At 39.0% G+C, this 26,587-nt stretch overlaps 1 protein-coding gene across 1 annotated transcript in view; it reads right to left on the bottom strand.

Annotated features, from left to right (window-relative positions):
* srebf1 (sterol regulatory element binding transcription factor 1) overlaps window positions 1–26,372 on the bottom strand; it is an 84,339-nt gene extending 57,967 nt beyond the window's left edge. The window contains exons 1-5 of the mRNA XM_061974329.2: window positions 25,900–26,372; window positions 15,367–15,918; window positions 8,147–8,322; window positions 7,920–8,057; window positions 2,351–2,569 (exon numbers count right to left, since the gene is read on the bottom strand). Of these exons, the coding sequence (XP_061830313.1) occupies window positions 2,351–2,569; window positions 7,920–8,057; window positions 8,147–8,322; window positions 15,367–15,918; window positions 25,900–26,005 (1,191 nt within the window). The 5' untranslated portion in view covers window positions 26,006–26,372. The remainder of the gene's footprint in view (window positions 1–2,350; window positions 2,570–7,919; window positions 8,058–8,146; window positions 8,323–15,366; window positions 15,919–25,899) is intronic.
* Window positions 26,373–26,587: the final 215 nt, after the last annotated feature.

Raw genomic sequence — 26,587 nt, 5'->3', positions numbered from 1 at the left:
CCCCTGGTCTTTAGTATTCCCTTTTTTAGTTTGTCGCGTACCACGTTTGCTGCCGGCGTTGCCATCTTTTTTTTTTTTTCTTCTTCTGTTGAGGCATATGCTGCAGGTGCCTGCTCGTTTTTCGTATGTGGGTAACAACATTTAACTATGTATATATATTTCCGAATTGGTTTAACTGAATCTATTTAAAATCTTTTTTTTTTTTATATCAACCGCCCGACCCGACCCACGGATAAAATCTAATTTTTTTTTATTTCAACCGCCCGACCCGCGGATAATCCGCGGACTCCGCGGTTGTGTCCGCAAACCGCGCATCTCTAGCAGTCATGTTTTCTAATGACCGTAAGTCTTCAACTATACTAAGTATGTATATGGTTAGAATATGTGCTTTTGCATGATATTTTAGTGACTAGTGTCCTGATACCAATATTATTTTGATACTTTTTGGTATTTTTCTAAATAAAGGGGACCAGAAAAAATTGCATTATTGGCTTTATTTTAACAAAAAAATCTTAGGGTGCGGCGGACCGGTACTTTTCAGAGGCGGTATGGTACCGAATATGATTCATTAGTATCGCGGTACTATACCATACCTGCCAACTTTTGAAATCAGAAAAACCTAGTAGCCAGGGTCCAAGGGCCGCAGGCCCCGGTAGGTCCAGGACAAAGTCCTGGTGGGGGGTTCCTTCGCCCCCCGACGCAAAATGATTATTAGCATTCAGACAGGTTAAAATGTTGCTAAAACCATCACTTTTCTATCAGTCACAGTGACTTTTCAAAACAAAAATATTACAGCAAAAATCATATGTTTATTCTGTAAGCTAACTTCAATAGTTTGAAATTATTTTGACGGTTAATGCCAGTTATCCTGTCAACCTTTCACAAGACTTCAATTTGTTAATTGAAAGTATAAACAGTATAAACACTTTTTACAGTAAACAAATGGTAAAACAGTACTAAACAATTCCATTAAAAAAAAAAATTGGTGTCATTATTAACTTTCTGTCCAAGCTTGTATAATCTACTGCCTTGTTCAATTGTAAAAAATATTCTGTGCCTAAAATTCACATTTCTATCACAATTATCATACTGTAAACATGGTAAGCTAACTTCATTCAAATTAATAGTCCTGTCAATAGCATGGAATTACAATTCAAATGTAGTTTTTTAGTAAGCCTTTCAAAACAATTCAAAATATGAAAAATTAATGAAAATTAATTTAAGCCATCAGACACTTGAAAAGTGGCACATCACATCTCTAATGTAATCATTTGAACTTTTCAACAGAAATAGCACTGCAAAAATATTAAGGACATACTTCTGTATTTTGGTAGTTATGCTGTCAACATTTAACAAGATTTCTTCAACTTGGACTTGAAAGCATAAATAGTATAAACACTTTTAACAGTATAACAGTACTAAACAATTCCAATAGATAACATTGGTGTCATTACCTTTTTGCTTGCTCAATTATTGCCTCCGTAAATAAAACTTCGGCATTTATCACATCCAAAGAATCTGTTTGGGCGACGAAAAACGTTGAAAGTTTTCCACTTGTATCGCTAGCAACGGCATTAGACTTGTGTTCTTTTTGTCCCAACGTGGTCTTTTACATCGCTAATTCCTCCGTGTCCGATCGAAAAATCTTGTCTGCACAAGGTGCAATTCGCGTAGTTTTCACCCTTTTTGGAACGGATAATTATTCCCGGATAGGCTTTTGAATATTCTTCACGGAATGACTGCAGTTTTCTTTTCGGTTTAAGACTCGTTTGCGATTTTTCTCCAGCTGATTCCGTGATCGTTCGCTCGTTTGGAAACAATGGCAACTGGTGCCTCGTGCTTGGCAGCGGTGCTATAAATAGCCTCGCGCATGGCATTCGGAATGGCTCGATAGGAAGTTACGGGAAGCAGTGTCGATTGTCATTGTTGTTACGCGATTTTGTGAATAAAACTTAAAAAAAAAAAAAAAATTTAATTAATGAAAAACCGTATTTTTTATCACTGCAACTGTAACCCGGAATAGGTTGATGAAAACCGTACTAATTACGGGAAAACCGGAGTAGTTGGCAGGTATGCTAGTCCCTTCATATGCAGCATGTTTCGTTAGTACTTATTTTTCTAATCAGTCTGACCTAAGCCTAAAGTTTATTTGTTAAATAAAGAATCTTTGTGATTAAGACATCATTTCATTTCATTTGACAAGGTTGTACACTGTAAGTAGGTTAGATGTGATGATTGAACGTGTTTAAAATCAAGACAAAGATTACTGATTTAGTGTTAATATTAGAGTAGGCCCAAGACCAAACCCCCCTTCATGTTCATATATCATTTCTGCTACAAAACAACCCACCTTAGCCTCAGTGCCCGCCACCAAGTCTTTGAGTTCCAGAATTTTGTCGTTGATGGACGAGCGGTATCGCTTCTCGATGGCGTTGTGTGCGGTGCGCTTTTCCCCCTTTGGTGGGAGGGTGGCGTTCTTGTCGTTGGTAATGATGCGGTTGATGGGTAGTTTGTCAGGATCCACCATGACGGGCAGGGTCGTCAGGAAGGTACCCCCGCTCACAAAAGCCTGGGAAAAGAACACATCATTAAGTTAAGTTAAGTTAAAGTACCAATGATTGTCACACACACACTAGGTGTGGTGAAATCTGTCCTCTGCATTTGACCCATCCCCTTGTTCACCCCCTGGGAGGTGAGGGGAGCAGTGAGCAGCAGCGGTGCCACGCCCGGGAATCATTTTTGATGATTTAACCCATACTTGCCAACCCTCCCGGATTTTCCGGGAGACTCCCGAAATTCAGCGCCTCTCCCGAAAACCTCCCGGGACAAATTTTCTCCCGAAAATCTCCCGAAATTCAGGCGGACTCAGGTCCTCCACAATATAAAAAAGCATATCTGCCCAATCACGTTGTAACTATAGAATGATGGAGGGCGAGTTCTTGGTTTCTTATGTGGGTTTATTGTTAGGCAGTTTCATTAACGTCCTCCCAGTGTGGTAACAACACACAACAACAGCAGTCACTTTTTTGTATACCGTAAAGCAGTTCGTCTGCCGTAAACAGCAATGTTGTGACACTCTTAAACAGGACAATACTGCCATCTAGTGCATATGTGTGTGTATATATATAAATAAATGAACACTGAAATTCAAGTATTTATTATATATATATATATATATATATATATATATAATAAAAAAAAAAAATATATATATATATATATATATATATAATTAAAAAAAAAATATATATATATATATATATAGCTAGAATTCACTGAACGTCAAGTATTTCTTATATATATATATATATATATATATATATATATATATATATATATATATATATATATGAAATACTTGACTTGGTGAATTCGAGCTGTAAATATACTCCTCCCCTTTTAGCCACGCCCCCAACAACGCCCCCGTCCCACCCCGACCACGCCCACCCCCTCCCCCCACCTCCCGAAATAGGAGGTCTCAAGGTTGGCAAGTATGATTTAACCCCCAATTCCAACCCTTGGTGCTGAGTGCCAAGCAGGGAGGTAATGGGTCCACTTTTTATAGTCTTTGGTATGACTCAGCCAGGGTTTGAACTCACAACCTATCCATCTCAGGGCGGACACTCTAACCACTAGGCCACTGAGTAAGTAATAATAATTTCTAATCAGTTAAAAATACTCAAAAGTGACTAACGTATTTTTCAGACCATAAGGCGCACTTAAAATCCTTTCATTTCCTCAAAAATCGACAGTCTCACCCCCAGCCAAACTATGAAAAAATTGCGATTTATAATCCGAAAAATACGGTATTTACAAGTCCCTTCTAGTGTTGTCCCAATACCAATATTTTGGTACCAGTACCAAAATGTATTTCAATACTTTTCTAAATAAAGGGGACCACAAAAAATTGCATTATTGTGTATATTTTAACAACAAAATTTGACATATGTTTCTTATTGCAATGGAAGAACAATTTAGTCCTTAAATAAAATAGCGAACATACTAGACAACTTGTCTTTTAGTAGTAAGTAAACAAACGAAGACTCCTAATTAGTCTGCTGACATATGCAGTAACATATTGTGTCATTTATACACCTATTATTTTGTTTACATTATTAAGGACAAGTGGCAGAAAATTGATTATTAATCTACTTGTTCATTTACTGTTAATATCTGCTTACTTTCTCTTTTAACATAAAAGAGAAAGCGACGTGAAGATGGTCTGTAAATGGTCTGTAAAATATAACGGCCACCGCTGCTGCTCACTGCTCCCCTCATCTCTCAGTGGGTGATCAAGGGTGATGGGTCAAATGCAGAGAACAATTTTGCCACACCTAGTGTGTGTGTGTGACAAATCATTGGTACTTTAACTTAATAATCTATGCAACATTTTGACCAAAGAACCACCATTACCGGTACATGTTATCTAGACCGGTGTTTTTCAACCTTTTTTGAGCCAAGTCACATTTTTTGCGTTGAAAAAATGCGGAGGCACACCACCAGCAGAAATCATTAAAAAAACGAAACTCAGTTGACAGTAAAAAGTCGTTGTCGCAATTGTTGGATATGACTTTAAAGCATAACCAAGCATGCATCAATATAGCTCTTGTCTCAAAGTAGGTGAACTGTCACCACCTGTCACATCACACCCTGACTTATTTGGACTTTTTTGCTGTTTTCCTGTGTGTAGTGTTTTACTTCTTGTCTTGCGCTCCTATTTTGGTGTCTTTTTCTCTTGTTTTGGTATTTTCCTGTAGCAGTTTCATGTCTTCCTTTGAGCGATATTTCCCACATCTACTTTGTTTTAGCAATCAAGAATATTTCAGTTGTTTTTATCCTTCTTTGTGGGGACATTGTTGATTGTCATGTCATGTTTGGATGTACATTGTGGACGCCGTCTTTGCTCCACAGTAAGTCTTTGCTGTCGTCCAGCATTCTGTTTTTTTCCTCTCCTTTGTAGCCAGTCCAGTTTTAGTTTCTTTCTGCATAGTCTTCCCTAAGCTTCAATGCCTTTTTCTTAGGGACACTCACCTTTTGTTTATTTTTGGTTTAAGCATTAGACACCTTTTTACCTGCACCCTGCCTCCCGCTGTTTCCGACATCTACAAAGCAATTAGCTACCGGCTGCCACCTACTGATATGGAAGAGTATTACAGGGTTACTCTGCCGAGCTCTAGACAGCACCGACACTCAACAACAACACATCATTTGCAGACTATAATTACTGGTTTGCAAAAAATATTTTGAACCCAAATAGGTGAAATTAGATCATCTCCCACGGCACACCAGATTGTATCTCACGGCACAGTGGTTGCATACCTGCCACCTTTTGAAATCAGAAAAACCTAGTAGCCAGGGTCCAGGGGGGTTCAGGGGGGCGAAGCCCCCCGACGCGAAATGATTATTAGCATTCAGACAGGTTAAAATGTTGCTAAAACCATCACTTTTCTATCAGTCACAGTGACTTTTCAAAACAAAAATATTACAGCAAAAATCATATGTTTATTCTGTAAGCTAACTTCAATAGTTTGAAATTATTTTGACGGTTAATGCCAGTTATCCTGTCAACCTTTCACAAGACTTCAATTTGTTAATTGAAAGTATAAACAGTATAAACACTTTTTACAGTAAACAAATGGTAAAACAGTACTAAACAATTCCATTAAAAAAAAAAATTGGTGTCATTATTAACTTTCTGTCCAAGCTTGTATAATCTACTGCCTTGTTCAATTGTAAAAAATATTCTGTGCCTAAAATTCACATTTCTATCACAATTATCATACTGTAAACATGGTAAGCTAACTTCATTCAAATTAATAGTCCTGTCAATAGCATGGAATTACAATTCAAATGTAGTTTTTTAGTAAGCCTTTCAAAACAATTCAAAATATGAAAAATTAATGAAAATTAATTTAAGCCATCAGACACTTGAAAAGTGGCACATCACATCTCTAATGTAATCATTTGAACTTTTCAACAGAAATAGCACTGCAAAAATATTAAGGACATACTTCTGTATTTTGGTAGTTATGCTGTCAACATTTAACAATATTTCTTCAACTTGGACTTGAAAGCATAAATAGTATAAACACTTTTAACAGTATAACAGTACTAAACAATTCCAATAGATAACATTGGTGTCATTACCTTTTTGTTTGCTCAATTATTGCCTCCGTAAATAAAACTTCGGCATTTATCACATCCAAAGAATCTGTTTGGGCGACGAAAAACGTTGAAAGTTTTCCACTTGTATCGCTAGCAACGGCATTAGACTTGTGTTTTTTTGTCCCAACGTGGTCTTTTACATCGCTTAATTCCTCCGAGTCCGATCGAAAAATCTTGTCTGCACAAGGTGCAATTCGCGTAGTTTTCACCCTTTTTGGAACGGATAATTATTCCCGGATAGGCTTTTGAATATTCTTCACGGAATGACTGCAGTTTTCTTTTCGGTTTAAGACTCGTTTGCGATTTTTCTCCGGCTGATTCCGTGATCGTTCGCTCGTTTGGAAACAATGGCAACTGGTGCCTCGTGCTTGGCAGCGGTGCTATAAATAGCCTCGCGCATGGCATTCGGAATGGCTCGATAGGAAGTTACGGGAAGCGGTGTCGATTGTCATTGTTGTTACGCGATTTCGTGAATAAAACTTTAAAAAAAAAAAAAAAATTTAATTACCGTATTTTCCGCACTATAAGGCGCACCTAAAAACCACAAATTTTCTCAAAAGCTGACAGTGCGCCTTATAACCCGGTGCGCTTTATATATGGATAAATATTAAGATTCATTTTCATAAAGTTTCGGTCTCGTAACTACGGTAAACAGCCGCCATCTTTTTTCCCGGTAGAACAGGAAGCGCTTCTTCTTCTACGCAAGCAACCGCCAAGGTAAGCACCCGCCCCCATAGAACAGGAAGCGCTTCTTCTTCTACTGTAAGCAACCACCCGCCCGCGTAGAAGAAGAAAAAGCGCGCGGATATTACCGTACTTCATTTCCTTTGTGTGTTTACATCTGTAAAGACCACAAAATGGCTCCTACTAAGCGACAGGGATCCGGTTCATGAAAAGACGCAATCTCTCCATCCGCACACGGATTACTATTTCACAGCAACTGATATTCCTGTGAACCGCACTGTGGATACAACGGGAGCACGTACGGTGAATATTCGCACCACAGGGAATGAGAAGTCATCCTTCACTGTGGTTCTAGCTTGCCATGCTAATGGCCAGAAACTTCCACCCATGGTGATATGCAAAAGGAAGACCTTGCCAAAAGAGACCTTTCCAGCCGGCGTCATCATAAAAGCTAACTCGAAGGGATGGATGAAGAAAAGATGAGCGAGTGGTTAAGGTAAGTTTAAGTTTACGCGAAGAGGCCGGGTGGCTTTTTTCACGCAGCTTCGTCCATGTTGATATACGACTCCATGCGCGCCCACATCACGCTGGTTTTAATATATTATTAAAGTTTGACTGACCTATTTGACTGTTTTTTTGACATTCCTTTAGCGCAGTTAGATGCGGCTTACAACACGGGGCGGCTTATAGGTGGACAAAGTTTTGAAATATGCCGTTCATTGAAGGCGCGGCTTATAACCCAGGGCGCCTTATGGTGCGGAAAATACGGTAATGAAAAACCGTATTTTTTATCACTGCAACCGTAACCCGGAATAGGTTGATGAAAACCGTACTAATTACGGGAAAACCGGAGTAGTTGGCAGGTATCCGGTTGGAAAACACTGATCTAGACCAAAAGGAAGTCTTTTACATTTAGAAAAAAAATAATAATAATATGACCCCTTTAATGCGCCCTATAATCCGGTGCGCCTTTTGTATGAAAAAAGACCTAAATAGACCCGCTCATCGACAGTGCGCCGTATAATCCGGTGCGCCTTATGGTCCAGAAAATACGGTATATCATGATTTACCTGCAGTGGCGTGCTGTGAGCTGTCGTGGTAGAGACCAAAGGAGCAGGGGAGGCCATGGTAGTGACGATGCAGGGGTCATGCTTCAGCGTTGTAAACACCAGAGATTCAGCTTTGATAAACTGGGGCTGCAGTATCACCTGAGAAAGGTTCAAATGTCTTGTGTTATTCTTCAGGTTCATAATAATATCTATCCAAGCGTACTGCATTCACCCTCTTGTGCACTTACAGGTACCTGCTGCACATGAGGCGTGAGGGTCTGAGTCGGTGGGCTTCCCGACGTGGTCAACAAGGTTGAGGTGGTGGGCAACCCTTGCAGCGGAGTCTGAATGGTCACCGGCGGAACGTGAGGAGGCGAGGGGGGCAAGGCGGCAAGGGGCTGGCTCACTATGCCTGGGTTGGAGGCTGGAGGTGAGGAAAGTAGAAGATAGCGGAAAGTTCTGGTTAAAGATTTGTAGACGACTAGGTGAACCTATATCTGTGATAAGGAAGCAATAACAGGATTCAATGGGTCACCTGAATTTTCTTATCTGTGGCAAGGAAATAGTAGGTCAGGGCGATAGAATATACTTTTTATTTTAAATTGAGCCAATCCTGGAGAAGATTTAGGACAGGGGTGCTCATTACGTCGATCGCGAGCTACCGGTCGATCTCGGAGGGTGTGTCAGTCGATCACCAGCCAGGCATTAAAAAAATAGTCCTAAAAATGAGCGATCATAAATCTTCACTATGACGTCACTTGATTGACATTCACGGCACCCGAGGGTCTTCTGAGATGACGCTGGCTGCTGCCAGCCCATTAAAATTACCGACTGGAAGGCGAGAAACACTTTATTTCAACAGACTCTGGCGCCGTACCTGTCGTCAAAACTCCAAAGACCGACTGCACAGTTGCACAGTTGCGCTAACAAAACAAGAGTCTCAGAAAGCTGGCGTGCACAAGCTAGCAAGCTACGGAGTTTGCCGACAATGTATTTCTTGTAAAGTGTATACAAAGGAGTACGGAAGCTGGACAAATAAGATGCCAAAAACCAACCACTTTCATGTGGTATTGGACAGAAAGGAGGACTTTTTTCTCCTCCATTCGAAAATGTGGACGTTTTTAGCACCACTGTCTGATTCCAATCAATGCAAGTCATCAGAATCAGGTAATACACCAACTTATATTCTTGTCTTCATGAAAGAAAGGAATCTATATGTGTTAAACATGCTTGTATTATCTTTAAACACCTTAACTTGTTAACAATATTAACTATATGTGTTAAACATGCTTGTATTATCTTTAAACATCTTTAACTTATTAACAATATTAACTATATGTGTTAAAGTTAAAGTTAAAGTACCAATGATTGTCACACACACACTAGGTGTGGCGAGATTATTCTCTGCATTTGACCCATCACCCTTGATCACCCCCTGGGAGGTGAGGGGAGCAGTGGGCAGCAGCAGTGGGCAGCAGCGGTGGCCGCGCCCGGGAATCATTTTGGTGATTTAACCCCCAATTCCAACCCTTGATGCTGAGTGCCAAGCAGGGAGGTAATGGGTCCCATTTTTTTATAGTCTTTGGTATGACTCGGCCGGGGTTTGAACTCACAACCTACCGATCTCAGGGCGGACACTCTAACCACTAGGCCACTGAGTAGGTAAACATGCTTGTATTATCTTTAAACACCTTTAACTTATTAACAATATTAACTATATGTGTTAAACATGCTTGTATTATCATTAAACACCTTTAACTTGTTAACAATATTAACTATATGTGTTAAACATGCTTGTATTATCTTTAAACACCTTTAACTTATTAATAAAATTAACTATATGTATTAAACATGCTTGTATTATCATTAAACACCTTTAACTTGTTAACAATATTAATTATATGTATTAAACATACTTGTATTATCATTAAACACCTTTAATTTATTAACAATATTAACTATATGTGTTAAACATGCTTGCATTATCATTAAACACCTTTAACGTATTAACAAAAACATATATTTCATAAATAAGTAAATATAAATGATATATATGAATGAGGTAGATCCCCACGACTTGATCAATTGAAAAGTAGCTCGCCTGCAGAAAAAGTGTGAGCACCCCTGATTTAGGACAAGAAAATGCGAAACAACACTGCAAAAAGTGAAATCTAAGTAAGATGAAATATGTCAAATAAGGGTGATATTTGCTTATTTTCTGTCTGATAAGGTCATTCTTCTCACTAAGCAGATTTTATGTTAGAGTGTTTTACTTGTTTTAAGGGTTTTTGGTCCTAAATGATCTGAGTAAGATATTACAGCTTGTTGCTGAGATGTTATGACCTATATTGAGTAAAACATGCTTGAAACTAGAATATCAAGTGTTGCAAAGCTGTGTCATCAACACTCACAAGTATAAAACTACTTTTTTAAAGTAATCATTTCTTACTTCAAGCATGAAAAAAAAAATCATGATGCCGAGCGCATATCATTATGTCAAGATAATGGCACTAGCATTTACTTAATTTAAGAATATTTTTCAACATATTGAGAAAAAAGGTCTCTTTTTTTTCTACCAAGAAAAGTGCACTTGTTATTAGTGATAATATACTTATATTTTAAGGTATTTTGGGGTTCATTGAGGTTAGCTCATTTTACTTGTTTTGGAAAGTCTTGACAAGCCGAATTTTCTTGTTCTATTGGCAGATAATTTTGCTTAGTTCAAATAAAATACCCCTCATTTTTGTATTTTCTTTTCTTGTTTTTGAACACTGACTTTTTGCAGTGAATGATATAAAAAAAATTTTTATTAACGTGCAAATGAGGATCACAGTCACACTGAAAGGAAAAAAAACTAAAAAATTTATTTTCATGAGAAAAAAACTTTCTTGTTTTTTACGAACAGGGCCTAAATATTTTAAACGTATTATAAATCAAACATAGAACATCCGACAATGTTGAGTGGTATAAGTGCAACTCTATTCTTGTAAAATAAATACAAAATAAAGAAAAACATTCTGCTTATTTTTAGAAAAATATATGTATTATTTTATATATTATGTGTATATATATATATATATATATATACACTGTATTTTTCGGAGTATAAGTCGCACCGGAGTATAAGTCGCACCTGCCGAAAATGCATAATAAAGAAGGAAAAAAACATATATAAGTCGCACTGGAGCCCGGCCAAACTATGAAAAAAACTGCGACTTATAGTCCGAAAAATACGGTATATATATTTTTTTTAATACAACTGTAATACCTATGACAGAATGTACACTTATTAGTATAGATTAAAAAAAGCTTTTTACGAACAGGGCCTAAATATTTCAAACATATTATAAATCAAACATAGAACATCCGACAATGTTTAGTGGTATAAGTGCAACTCTATTCTTGTAAAATAAATACAAAATAAAGAAAAACGTTCTGCTTATTTTTACAAAAATATATATATTATTTTATATATTATGCATATATATATATTTTTTTAATACAACTGTAATACCTATGACAGAATGTACACTTATTAGTATAGATTCATAAAACTTTTTACCAACAGGGCCTACATTTTTTAAACGTATTATAAATCAAACATAGAACATCCAACAATGTTTAGTGGTATAAGTGCAACTCTATTCTTGTAAAATAAATACAAAATAAAGAAAAACGTTCTGCTTATTTTTACAAAAATATATATATTATTTTATATATTATGTATATATATATTTTTTTTTTTAATACAACTGTTATACATATGACAGAATGTACATTTATTAGTATAGATTCATAAAGCTTTTTACGAACAGGGCCTAAATATTTCAAACATATTATAAATCAAACATAGAACATCCGACAATGTTTAGTGGTATAAGTGCAACTCTATTCTTGTAAAATAAATACAAAATAAAGAAAAATGTTCTGCTTATTTTTACAAAAATATATGTATTATTTTATATATTATGTGTATATATATATATATATACTGTATTTTTCGGAGTATAAGTCGCACCGGAGTATAAGTCGCACCTGCCGAAAATGCATAATAAAGAAGGAAAAAAACATATATAAGTCGCACAAATTATGAAAAAAACTGCGACTTATAGTCCGAAAAATACGGTATATATATTTTTTTTAATACAACTGTAATACCTATGACAGAATGTACACTTATTAGTATAGATTCATAAAGCTTTTTACGAACAGGGCCTAAATATTTCAAACGTATTATAAATCAAACATAGAACATCCGACAATGTTTAGTGGTATAAGTGCAACTCTATTCTTGTAAAATAAATACAAAATAAAGAAAAACGTTCTGCTTATTTTTACAAAAATATATATATTATTTTATATATTATGTATATATATATTTTTTTTTAATACAACTGTAATACCTATGACAGAATGTACACTTATTAGTATAGATTCATAAAACTTTTTACCAACAGGGCCTAAATTTTTTAAACGTATTATAAATCAAACATAGAACATCCAACAATGTTGAGTGGTATAAGTGCAACTCTATTCTTGTAAAATAAATACAAAAAATAAATAAAAATAAATACAAAATAAAGAAAAACTTTCTGCTTATTTTTACAAAAATATATATATTATTATGTATGTATATATATATATATAGAATATATATATATATATATATATATATATATATATATATATATACATACATATACGTATATATATATATATACATACATATACGTATATATATATATATATATATATATATATATATATATATATACACATACACGTTTGTTTATATATATATATAAACAAACGTATATATATATATATACACGTTTATATATATATATATATATATATATATATATATATATATATATATATACAGTATATGTATTTATTTTTTTAATACAACTGTAATACCTATGACAGAATGTACACTTATTAGTGGAGATGTCCGATAATGGCTTTTTTGCCGATATCCGATATTCCGATATTGTCCAACTCTTAATTACCGATTCCGATATCAACCGATACCGATATATACAGTCGTGGAATGAACACATTATTATGCCTCATTTTGTTGTGATGCCCCGCTGGATGCATTAAACAATGTAACAAGGTTTTTCAAAATAAATCAACTCAAGTTATAGAAAAAAGTGCCAACATGGCACTGCCATATTTATTATTGAAGTCACAAAGTGCTTTTTTTTTTTAACCTGCCTCAAAACAGCAGCTTGGAATTTGGGACAGGGGGTAGGGGGTAGCGGGGGTGTATATTGTAGCGTCCCGGAAGAGTTAGTGTTCTGGGTATTTGTTCTGTTGTGTTTATGTTGTGTTACGGTGCGGATGTTCTCCCGAAGTGTGTTTGTCATTCTTGTTTGGTGTGGGTTCACAGTGTGGCGCATATTTGTAACAGTGTTAAAGTTGTTTATACGGCCACTAGAGATGCGCGATTTGCGGGCACAACCGCGGAGTCCGCGGATTATCCGCGGATCGGGCGGATGAAATTAAAAAAAATTTGATTTTATCCGCGGGTCGGGTCGGGCGGTTGAAATAAAAAAAAATTTGATTTTAAATAGATTCAGGCGGGTGGCAGTTAAACCAATTGGGAAATATATATACATAGTTAAATGTTGTTACCCACATACGAAAAACGAGCAGGCACCTGCAGCATATGCCACAACAGAAGAAAAAAAAAAAAAGAGAGATGGACACTTTTACGGAGCGGAGAAGAGACGCCTCGCCGGGGTCTGGGACCGAGGCCCCTTCCCCCGAGAGGGCCCCACCGGGAGCCGTAGCTGAGGCGATCCGCGAGAAGAGCCCGACGCACGTCCAGGGTCACCACCGCGCCCACCGCACGACACCCGCCTCGTCCGCCTTCGCCGCGGCCGGCGTCACGCGCAGCAGGTAAGCAGCTTACCTGCCCGCCACCCCCGTGGCCGGGGGCTCGTAACAGGGGTCACTCCGCGCGCAGTGCGCTCACGAAAGGGGTGGGGCTCACCCTGGTTGATATAGACAGCAGGACGGTGGCCATGGAAGTCGGAACCCGCTAAGGAGTGTGTAACAACCCACCTGCCGAATCAACTAGCCCTGAAAATGGATGGCGCTGGAGCGTTGGGCCCATACCCGCCCGTCGCCGGCAGCGAGACGCGCTTGGAGGTGCGCTCAGCGCGGCTCCCATATGATTGCGCACTGGTGTGCGTCTGGGTCGTGACAGCGTGGCACGCGAATGTCTGTGCTGCATTGGATCAGTCTCCTTTCTTTAACAGGCAAAAGCTTTATAACCTCACTAATGCCTTGCATCGTCTATATTAGATATATAACAACGGGCGGGTGCGGTTCTGATCAAATGTTACATCGGGTGGATGGCGGATGGTTGACGACTTTCTGATGCGGTTGCGGATGAAATAATTGCCTATCCGCGCATCTCTAACGGCCACCCTCAGTGTGACCTGTATGGCTGTTGACCAAGTATGCTTGGATTCACTTGTGTGTGTGAAAAGCCGTAGATATTATGTGATTGGGCCGGCACGCAAAGGCAGTGCCTTTAAGGCACGCCTCCAATATTGTTGTCTGGGTGGAAATCGGGAGAAAGGTTGCCACTGGAGATTTTCGGGAGGGGCACTGAAATTCGTGAGTCTCCCGGGAAAATCGGGAGGGTTGGCAAGTATGACTGGGAGACGCAACTGCGTCCGTGTACCACTCCGTGCAGCGGCGTTTTAAAAAGTCATACATTTTACTTTTTGAAAGCGATATCGATAATTTCCGATATTACATTTTAAAGCATTTATCGGCCGATATTATCGGACATCTCTACTTATTAGTATAGATTCATAAAGCTTTTATTTGTTTAACATCTTGACTTTGTGATAATTTTAACATAATGTAACTAAATCCTCGGAGTACAATTATTTTATATATTAAAAGGTAAAAGTTTGAAATAATCTCCCTTTTATTTATTAGTATTATTTTATTCTATTTTTATTTTATTATATATTATTATTATTACATTTTTATTTTATTTTATTATTATTATTATATATATATTTTTTTATATATATATCTGTCTGTCTCTGGCCTCGTATGTGTGTGTGTGTGTGAGAATGTGTCTGTCTTTGTCGTCTTACTTGTTACATAATTGTGCCATTTGTCCCTCGTTAGTGGGACCTGAGTGGGGTGGGAGGGTGGGTGGGTGGTTTGGGTTTTAAGGGAAAGGGTGTGAATCATTTACTGACTTTAAAATTGTACTGTTTCGACTTGCACTTTTTTCTGTCTATTTGAAAATGCCAATAAAAAAAGTTGGGGAAAAGAAAAAAAAAAAAGGTAAAAGTTTGTCAACTTACCGGGTGTGTATTTTATTAAAGTATGATAAAATAGGCTGAAATGATCTGATTGCATGGTTATTGGATTAAAAAACAATACACTGCACATGAAGACAAATCCTCACAGTACACAATACAGTACATACCAATGTAGTTGTTCTGGACTTGGTTCAGAGTCTGGGTCTGAAGTAGTGTCTGTGGCAGGTTTGGAGGCTGAGGCTGGAGTACCGGGGTAGTAAAAAGTTGGGCGCTGAACACAGGGTTTGTTGGCGGTGATCCATGAGGTGACGGTGCCTGGAGAGGTGAAGAATGACCCGGAATGGGTTGGGACGGTTTCACCTTAGGCTGTCTGAGACTCTGAGCTTGCGGCGGGGAGGCCTGCTGTTGCTGCCGTGGTATGGCGCTTGACACCGGAGACAGGGGGGACTGGCGAAAGGTAACGGGCTGAAAGGTTTTGTCCGGGGTAGATGAGCTGCGGGTGATGGGAGGGCCCAGGAGCGCATCCAAATGGGGGCTGCTGCTTAAAATGGAGGAGGATGAAGAGGGTAAAGGTGCGGTCGTAGTGGTGGGCAGGGGGCTGGGCGACGAGACGGACTGAGGGAGGCAGGAAAGGTTTAGATTGGCGGTCGGTGCGGCGTATGGAGGGTTATCAAAGAGTCCATATTCCCCTTCTTGGTTGTGAAGGAGCTGAAGCATGTCTGGCAAGAAACAATAACAAAACAGAAAACCCTTGAGAGGAAGACATGCACATTCGGTGTAATGTTTTGACATTGACATTACATCATGCACAATGTTAATTAATTATTATCACTGGTAGACATTACTGCATTACCAAATAGAAGCAATTACGGAAACACATTTAAAAATAGTCCTAATTACAGATAATAAGACACAACTAGAAGAGGCAGTTCTTGAAGTACTTGCGTGTGAATGCTCCAATGCTGAAGTTGAACTGAAATGCTGACAGAATATAGCAGTGTACAGCTCCACTAATGGACATTGGAGTATTACTTTCAAAGGCAAAATGAAAGTATTGCTAGAAACATCATTTTATCCATCCATCCATTTTCTATCGCTTGTCCCTTTCATGGGACTTTATTGTATTATATGTATAGTACATGTTCCAAAAAGCAAAAAGCATAAAACACCACCAGAATTAGAGATATTACAAGTCAAAGTGATGAAGCTTAGTGTTGCGCTCATGACTTGGTGTAACTAAACATTACACTACAGGTAAAAGCCAGTAAATTAGAATATTTTGAAAAAGTTTATTTATTTCAGTAATTGCATTCAAAAGGTGTAACTTGTACATTATATTTATTCATTGCACACAGACTGATGCATTCAAATGTTTATTTCATTTAATTTTGATGATTTGAAGTGGCAACAAACGAAAATCCAAAATTCCGTGTGTCACAAAATTAGAATATTACTTAAGGCTAATACAAAAAAGGGATTTTTAGAAATGTTGGACAACTGAAAAGTATGAAAATGAAAAATATGAGCATGTACAATACTCAATACTTGGTTGGAGCTCCTTTTGCCTCAATTACTGCGTTAATGCGGCGTGGCATGGAGTCGATGAGTTTCTGGCACTGCTCAGGTGTTATGAGAGCCCAGGTTGCTCTGATAGTGGCCTTCAACTCTTCTGCGTTTTTGGGTCTGGCATTCTGCATCTTCCTTTTCACAATACCCCACAGATTTTCTATGGGGCTAAGGTCAGGGGAGTTGGCGGGCCAATTTAGAACAGAAATACCATGGTCCGTAAACCAGGCACGGGTAGATTTTGCGCTGTGTGCAGGCGCCAAGTCCTGTTGGAACTTGAAATCTCCATCTCCATAGAGCAGGTCAGCAGCAGGAAGCAGGAAGTGCTCTAAAACTTGCTGGTAGACGGCTGCGTTGACCCTGGATCTCAGGAAACAGAGTGGACCGACACCAGCAGATGACATGGCACCCCAAACCATCACTGATGGTGGAAACTTTACACTAGACTTCAGGCAACGTGGATCCTGTGCCTCTCCTGTCTTCCTCCAGACTCTGGGACCTCGATTTCCAAAGGAAATGCAAAATTTGCTTTCGTCAGAAAACATGACTTTGGACCACTCAGCAGCAGTCCAGCTGGTGTCGGTCCACTCTGTTTCCTGAGATCCAGGGTCAACGCAGCCGTCTACCAGCAAGTTTTAGAGCACTTCAGGCTTACTGCTGCTGACCTGCTCTATGGAGATGGAGATTTAAAGTTCCAACAGGACTTGGCGCCTGCACACAGCGCAAAATCTACCCGTGCCTGGTTTACGGACCATGGTATTTCTGTTCTAAATTGGCCCGCCAACTCCCCTGACCTTAGCCCCATAGAAAATCTGTGGGGTATTGTGAAAAGGAAGATGCAGAATGCCAGACCCAAAAACGCAGAAGAGTTGAAGGCCACTATCAGAGCAACCTGGGCTCTCATAACACCTGAGCAGTGCCAGAAACTCATCGACTCCATGCCACGCCGCATTAACGCAGTAATTGAGGCAAAAGGAGCTCCAACCAAGTATTGAGTATTGTACATGCTCATATTTTTCATTTTCATACTTTTCAGTTGGCCAACATTTCTAAAAATCCCTTTTTTGTATTAGCCTTAAGTAATATTCTAATTTTGTGACACACGGAATTTTGGATTTTCATTTGTTGCCACTTCAAATCATCAAAATTAAATGAAATAAATATTTGAATGCATCAGTCTGTGTGCAATGAATAAATATAATGTACAAGTTACACCTTTTGAATGCAATTACTGAAATAAATCAACTTTTTCAAAATATTCTAATTTACTGGCTTTTACCTGTATAAGATGAAGGCAATTGCATTTTATTGATATTTGAAATGTATTCAATGTTTATAAATTCATATTTAAATATACTAAGTGTAAAAAAGGGAATACATATTCAAAATAAGATCATTAAATGAAATCTAGTTTGGTTACGCCAACACAAGGTTGTAAAAGTTACAACTACAATTCTAAATAAGATGTCAAAAGCAAACTGAAATCAAATACACACAGCTTAAAGATTGATCAATACGTTTTTAAATTGAGTAATACATAAATATGATTTTTTTTTTTTTTAAATAGAAAAGAAATATACCTGAACAGAACGCTCATGATGGTTACACCAAAAAGTAACGCTATGAATCGCGGGTTTTGGGGCATTTATATGCTATTTCCAAGCATCTCCTTTTTATTATCATTGATTGTAAATGGTCAAACTAATGCATATTATATATGCATGCCCTAGTAAACAAAAAAGTCATATTTATTTTGATTGTTACATTTTGAGGTACATTTGTGCAGGTGGGTGCGAATGTACCCATTACCAGAGCTGTACACAGCATGAAAGTAAGTATAGTTTGAATGTTGGAATGGTTTAAATGTTGAAGAGTTTCAATTTCCAGGAAAACCGGAATATAGTTTGATACCTGGGAAAGTGTTAGTGTGAATGTCCAGGATGAGTGGAATGTGTTGATGTTGGAATGGTTTGAATAGGTTGAAAATTGTGGGAATGTTCCATTCATTTCAATGGGAACTCCCAAGAAATTTGAGAATTTGGGGAAAAGCAGGATTTTTTTTTTTTTTTAAACGATAAAGAACATGATTGTCCTGAATGAGCTGAATTTGGTTGGTGTTGGAATTGTTTAAATCGGTCAAGAAATGTTGAAGTAGTAACATGTTGAATTGAGAAATGGTATTACGAATTCCTGGAATTTCAGGAAAACTGGGAATTTTTACAGTAAAAAAAAAAAAAAACTTTGTTTTTTGTCCTAATTAAGAGGAATGTTTTGACTGTGGAACGGTTGAAATGTGTTGAAAAATGTGGGAGGAGTAGGCGTCAGAAAAATAGGGCGGAAATAGGGCTTTGGAAAACCAGGAATTCTGGAAAATCCTGGAATTTTTTTGAAATTGGAAAAAAAATACTTAGATTATCCAGGATGGTGGAATGTGTTGAAGTTATTCACGGTACGTGAATTTGTATTGAACCGTTTCGGTACGGGGGTTCCAGTTTGGTTCGGAGGTGTACCGAATGAGTTTCCACACGGACATATTAAGTAGCGTAACGCACGTTGTGTAAACAATGCACACCGAGGCACAACACACGGCATGGTAGCAGCTAACGGGCTACGATAGACTGACCATACGTCCTCTTTTCACCGGACATGTCCTCTTTTGCGGGGCTGTCAGGGCGGAGTTTCTTAAATGCCTCAAATGTCCGGCATTTTGAGTTAGGGTTGCGTGTATTTTCAATGTACGTTCTGGGTTAAGAAGGGGTTAAAAACAAAACAAATTGTGCGAGCAGCAGCATTGGTGAGGGAGGGGCAGAGACAGAGAGAGAGAGAGAGTTATGATAAACGCGCATGCGTCGCCAGGCTCTGCTTTTTATCCATCGATTTATCACATTTAATTTTTTATTATCTATAGCAGCGGTGTCAAAAGTGCCCACAGCTAATGTTTTGAAGGCCCACGGCACATTCTAAAAATACTATTAAAATAAACAAAAACACAACAAAAGTGAAATAAAAAAGCTTAAAGGTGAAATGTAATTTAGAAAAAGTTGCAATGTCGACTAATAAAACTAAGCTGTTTTTCTTTCTTTCAAACTGTCATTGCTCAAAACATAACATTGAATCAAAATCAATGTTATTATGAATTATTGACCCATCCAAGGTTCCCATTACTTCACATCAAATATTCCACTAACAAAAAATATTTTTGGTGGAAGATATTTCACTGCGATGAGGTAGCGACTTGTCCAGGGTGTACCCCGCCTTCCACCCGATTGTAGCTGAGATAGGCTCCAGCGCCCCCAAAGGGAATAAGCGGTAGAAAATGGATGGATGGATGGAAGATATTTCAAATTTGGTAAATAAATAACTTTAAATTTTTATATTGTTGTTTTCTTACTGTACCGAAAATGAACCGAACCGTGACCTCTAAACCGAGGTATGTACCGAACCGAAATTTTTGTGTATCGTTACACCCCTAGTTGAAGGTGGAATGGTTTGAATAGGTGGAAAAATGTGGAAATGGTGGAAGTTTGAAAAATGGCCAATTCATTCTGAACGGGGAAAAAAATGTCCCGGAAATCCTAGAATTCGGGGAAAATCTGGGAATTTTTTGGGAATTTGTCAAGGGAAAGTCTGCGATTCCCGAATAGGCTGAACAGTTTGAATCGGGTGAAAAATGTGGAAGGTTAAATCTGGAGAAGAAGACGAAATAGAGGAATACTAATAAATAGATGAATTTTGGTGTACAAAACCAAAAACTTTTAATTGTCTTGCATATATATAATTAGGGCTGCAACAACTAATCGATTAAAGTCAATTATAAAAATAGTTGCAGATTAATTTAGTCATTGATTCGTTAGATCTATGCTATGCGCATGTGCAGAGGCTTTTTTTTTTAATAATAAACCTTTATTTATGAACTGCAACATTTACAAACAGCTGAGAAACAATAATCAAAATAAGTATGGTGCCAGTATGCTGTTTTTTTTCAATAAAATACTGGAAAGGATAGAAATTTAGTTTGTCTCTTTTATCCGATTATCAATTGATTCATCGAAGTAATAGAGAGGCAATGATGAGAGATATAGCAGATTAGTCTCGCTTAACAAGTGGCTGGCTAGCTTCTGTAGACAACAGGGACTAACGTTTATTGATAATTGGCCCTCTTTCTGGGGCAAACCAGGCTTGCTGATGAGAGACGGCTTTCACCCTAACCAGGAAGGCGCCATCATCCTGTCTAAAAACATAGACTACTGTTTAAGTCACATTTGACTAACTACACTAGAGCAAGCCCGGTCACAGGCAATTACAGAGCCTGCTAGTCCGGGTGAGGAGTCAGTTAAGCTAGAACTAGCCAGCACCAGGCTGGATAATTCCTGTACGCATAGCAATTTTCTTAGAATAACACACAACTCACATAATGTGTTTTCCGTTGTGAATGTGTCCGGGGTAGATATGCATTCTACTGAGGTGGCAAATCATGATGCGTTCAGTCGATCGCAGCATCAAGCAAACAATCTGAAAATTCCCGTCGTATCAATTCCTAGATATGGTCGAAACTATTTAAAGTACACTACGTATAATAAACGCAACATTATTAATATTGCTACTACGGATAATTTAAACAAAAACTCGTCAAAACAGCCCAATACCGTATTTTCCGCACTATTAGCCGCACCTAAAAACCACAAATTTACTCAAAAGCTGACAGTGCGGCTTATAACCCGGTGCGCTTTATATATGGATTAATATTAAGATTCATTTTCATAAAGTTTCGGTCTCGCAACTACGGTAAACAGCCGCCATCTTTTTCCCCCGTAGAAGAGGAAGTGCTTCTTCTTCTACGCAAGCAACCGCCAAGGTAAGCACCCGCCCCCATAGAACAGGAAGCGCTTCTTCTTCTACTGTAAGCAACCACCCGCCCGCGTAGAAGAAGAAGAAGCGCGCGGATATTACGTTTCATTTCCTTTGTGTGTTTACATCTGTAAAGACCACAAAATGGCTCCTACTAAGCGACAGGTTTCCGGTTCATGAAAAGACGCAATCTCTCCATCCGCACACGGACTACTATTTCACAGCAACTGCCTAAAGACTTTCAAGAAAAGCTGGCTACTTTCCGTGCATATTGTAAAAACAAGATAGCTGAAAAAAAGATCCGGCCAGAGAACATTATCAACATGGACGAGGTTCCACTGACTTTTGATATTCCTGTGAACCGCACTGTGGATACAACGGGAGCACGTACGGTGAATCTTCGCACCACAGGGAATGAGAAGTCATCCTTCACTGTGGTTCTAGCTTGCCATGCTAATGGCCAGAAACTTCCACCCATGGTGATATTCAAAAGGAAGACCTTGCCAAAAGAGACCTTTCCAGCCGGCGTCATCATAAAAGCTAACTCGAAGGGATGGATGGATGAAGAAAAGATGAGCGAGTGGTTAAGGTAAGTTTACGCGAAGAGGCCGGGTGGCTTTTTTCACGCAGCTCCGTCCATGTTGATATACGACTCCATGCGCGCCCACATCACGCTGGTTTTTAATATATTATTAAAGTTTGACTGACCTATCTGACTGTTTTTTTGACATTCCTTTAGCGCAGTTAGATGCGGCTTATAACACGGGGCGGCTTATAGGTGGACAAAGTTTTGAAATATGCCGTTCATTGAAGGCGCGGCTTATAACCCAGGGCGCCTTATGGTGCGGAAAATACGGTAATAACAATAATAATTAAAGCTGCAAGCAGCATTGGTCGGGCCCGCGTATTTGGCAGGTGCTAGTCCTAAGTGTCCCAATACTTTTGTCTACTTTTAGTCTGAAGTGTCCCAAGACTTTTGTCTAGTGTACCGTATTTTCCGCACTATAAGGCGCACCTAAAAACCACAATTTTTCTCAAAAGCTGACAGTGCGCCTAATAACCCGGTGCGCTTTATTACGATTCATTTTCATAAAGTTTCGGTCTCGCAACTTCGGTAAACAGCCGCCATCTTTTTTCCCGGTAGAACAGGAAGCGCTTCTTCTTCTACGCAAGCAACCGCCAATGAAAGCACTCGCCCCCATAGAACAGGAAGCGCTTCACCCGCCCCCATAGAACAGGAAGCGCTTCACCCGCCCCCGGAAGAAGAAGAAAAAACGCGCGGATATCACCGTACGTTTCATTTCCTGTTTACATCTGTAAAGACCACAAAATGGCTCCTACAAAACGATCCGGTTCATAAAAAGACGCAATCTCTCCATCCGCACACGGATTACTACCGTATTTCACAGCAACTGAACCGCACTGTGGAACGGGAGCACGTACGGTGAATATTCGCTCCACAGGGAATGAGAAGTCATCCTTCACTGTGGTTCTAGCTTGCCATGCTAACTTCCACCCATCCAAAAGAGACCTTTCCAGCCGGCGTCATCATAAAAGCTAACTCGAAGGGATGGATGGATGAAGAAAAGATGAGCGAGTGGTTAAGGGAAGTTTACGCGAAGAAGCCGGGTGGCTTTTTTCACACAGCTCCGAAGGCGAACACACCTTCACTAAGACGGGCAGATAGCGCCGGTCGACATACGCCAACATCTGCCAGTGGATCGTAAATGCCTGGGCAGATAGTTTCGGTCACAACTGTGGTCCGACCTTTCCGGAAGGCAGGATTCACAGAACTGCTGCACAACAACAGCGACACTGACTCCGGTGACTTCGACGAGACGGAACCGGCCATTTTGGATCCCGTATTCGCCCAACTTTTCAATTCGGACACCGAAGACGAAGAATTCGAAGGATTTACGAATGAAGAATAACTTCAGAAGGTGAGCGCTATGTTTATTTTGTGTGTTGTGACATTAACGTTCGAGCAACATTATGTTGCTATTGTTCTACACCATTTTGAATTTTACTATGTTTGTGATTGCACATTTGCGTACATTTTGGGACAGAGTTGTTAGAACGCTGGTTTTCAATATATTATTAAAGTTTGACTGAACTATCTGACTGTTTTTTTGACATTCACTTTAGCGCAGCGTTTTTTTGACATTCACTTTAGCGCAGCGTAGGCGCGGCTTTTAGTCCGGGGCGGCTTATTGGTGGACAAAATTATGAAATATGTAATTCATAGAAGGTGCGGCTAATAATCCGGTGCGCCTTATAGTGCGGAAAATACGGTACCTACTTTGTCTGCATTGTGTGGGCACGTTGGTGCATCCTGCTTTTAAGCAGCCATCTTAAAAAAACAGCAGCGCAGCAGCATCAGCGCAGCGGGTCTTTGAAGGGTCATAAAATCAAAACCAGAGCAGTTAGAAAAAAAGCGCTTCTGTCATTGTAATCACAAGGGTTCAATCTCTCTCCTGTGTTAGTTTGAAGGCGAAACGACAAACGCGCTCAGAGGAAGGTGACCGGTTTATAAAAAAAATTTGTTTTGAAGGGGAAATTGCAAAATTCCTGTTAATTTTTGCTGAGGGTTGTCAATCTATGAAATGTAGGTCTAAGTGAGACCTACATAGAGGTTTTTGTTTCATGTCTTTCCGACTTTCCCAGTGGGAGTTACAGGCAGTTTTGTCATTTTTTTCTTCCGAGGAGCAGTTTTTTCTGCGTTTTATAAAAAAATTGCGGTAGAGCACAATTTTTAGATTTGGGGTTAGGTTTTTTCATTAGATCACAGTTTTAGCCAGTCCTGATGTGTGTGTTCAGTTTGGTGAGTTTTGAAGCATGTTAAGGGGGTCAAATTACAGCTCAAAGAGGCAAAAGTGACTGTCTTTAGTACTTTTTTGTCTTGAAGGGGGAATTGCCAACTTCCTGTTGATTTTAGCCCGACAATGTACTATTATGAAATGTAGGTCTAAGTCAGACCTACATAGAGGTTTTTGTTGTTTTTGTTTCATGTCTCTCCGACCTTCCTAGTGGGAGTTACAGGCAGTCTAGTTTTTTTTTTCCTCGGGGGCGCTAGAGCGCAATTTTGAGTTTTGTGGTTCGTTTTTTTTTTAAAAGGCAATTTTCGCAGGTCCTGATGTGTGGGTCAAATATGGTGAGTTTTGAAGCATGTTAAGTGGGTCAAATTACAGTTTAATGTGGCGGCGGAAGAATAAAGAATAAAGAATAAAGAATAAAACCTTACAAATTCAATAGGTCCTTATGTCCCTTTGGGAGTCCTTATGCAATGGGCCATGCGGGCCCTAATAATAAGAAAGAATAAAACGTTACAAATTCAATAGGTCCTTATGTCCCATTGTAAAAGGACTCCCGTTGGGATTCCTTTTACAATGGGCCATGCGGGCCCTAATAAGTATGGTGCCAGTATGCTGTTTTTTTTTCTTCAATAAAATACTGGAAAGGATAGAAATGTAGTTTGTCTCTTTTACCCGATTATTAATTGATTAATCGAAGTAATAGTCGACAGATTAATCGATTATCAAATTAATCGTTAGTTGCATTAAAAGTTATTTCGTGTGACTTATTGTGCAGCGTCGTGGTAAAGAAGGCAATGTTTTGGATGAGGTGATCGCTTCCGACCAATCAGAGTCCGTCTGGGAGAAAAAAGGAAAGGGAGGGCTAGTTCAACTTGGAAGGGGTTACTATCGGTCAAGCGTGTGAAGCGCCAAAACACCAATGTCACGTCCAGTGCAACTTATGTTATTGTTATTTTAGAACTTTTACACCACCATAACATGAGACAAAAATAAAGAGTTAACAATTCCTCGAAACAACAACTGATTGTATGGAAATTGCTAAAAGGTTTAGTAAAACAGCGCATGCGCAACGACGCAGACGTGACGAATGGGAGTAGCTTTTGTGGACATATTTTGAAAGTTGATATTTAAGGCCTGAATGTAGCTGAGAAAGGGACAAGCGGTAGCAAAACGGGTGGATGTTTAAGGTTAAATGAGGGGATGAGAAATGAACGCCAGTAACCTCCGTCTGGCAGTGGGCGGGTCGATCACGTGGTTCGCCTCGCCTGTTAAACACTATTACTTTATCCCTTTTTTTTTTTTTTTTTTTTTTTTAAACAACCCTGGTTGTTTGTTTTGTATATTTTAAGACAAAGTAAACACAGCACGCTGCAAATAAATAAAAATAAAAATAAATCACATTAGTAACAATCGCCTGTTTGATATTAGCCGCCATGCTAACTAAGCGCGCTAGCTGGTTAAATATATCCTTACCATCGATGTCGTTTAGGAGGGCCGTGTCGATGTCACTGGGGTCGTGAAGCTGCAGTGTTGGATGCAGATTATCCAACGAAGAATCGTCAAACGACAAGGTGTTCATCTTTAAAAAAAAAAAAAAAAAAGTGGTTTCCAGTGTAAAACCCCTTCAAAGCAATATTCCAGTCTCTGGATTCTCAGGCGACTACATTTGACAGAGTATTCTCAAAGTTGACCATTAATAAGTGTTTTTTTTTGTCATCTGTGCTGCTCTCATGACGGTTGAGGGGAAACTTGTCCAAACACTAAAGCCCATTCAGTACTAACATGCTTACGACGCTTGCCAAACTCGCCATCATCGCTTGGTAATGACGGACAGGTCTGCCAGCCAATCACAGCGTCGGTAGAGAAATCGCTTCCGTGTTTACCCACTCTGGACCGCTTTGATAATGACGGACGGGTTTGCCAGCCAATCGCAACGTCGGTAGAGAAATCGCTTCCGTGTTTACCCACTCCGGACTCGTTGTGACCGTCTCCTGACAGAATGTGGCCTCTAACGCGACACAGGGATGTTATATGGTCCCATAACTACCTTATTATCGCATTATTATTCATAAATATGTGTCAGCTCATCAAACTCCAGTCAAATTTCGGGTAAGTTTACTGGGAGGTGCGCGGCTAGGGCTTGTCCGTCAAGAGCCAATGG

The sequence above is a fragment of the Nerophis lumbriciformis genome, linkage group LG22 (assembly GCF_033978685.3).
Source record: "Nerophis lumbriciformis linkage group LG22, RoL_Nlum_v2.1, whole genome shotgun sequence".
NCBI classification, from domain to species: Eukaryota; Metazoa; Chordata; class Actinopteri; order Syngnathiformes; family Syngnathidae; genus Nerophis; species Nerophis lumbriciformis.
Note: the sequence above shows the minus strand (reverse complement) of the source record. Positions and strands in the feature narration are given on the sequence as shown.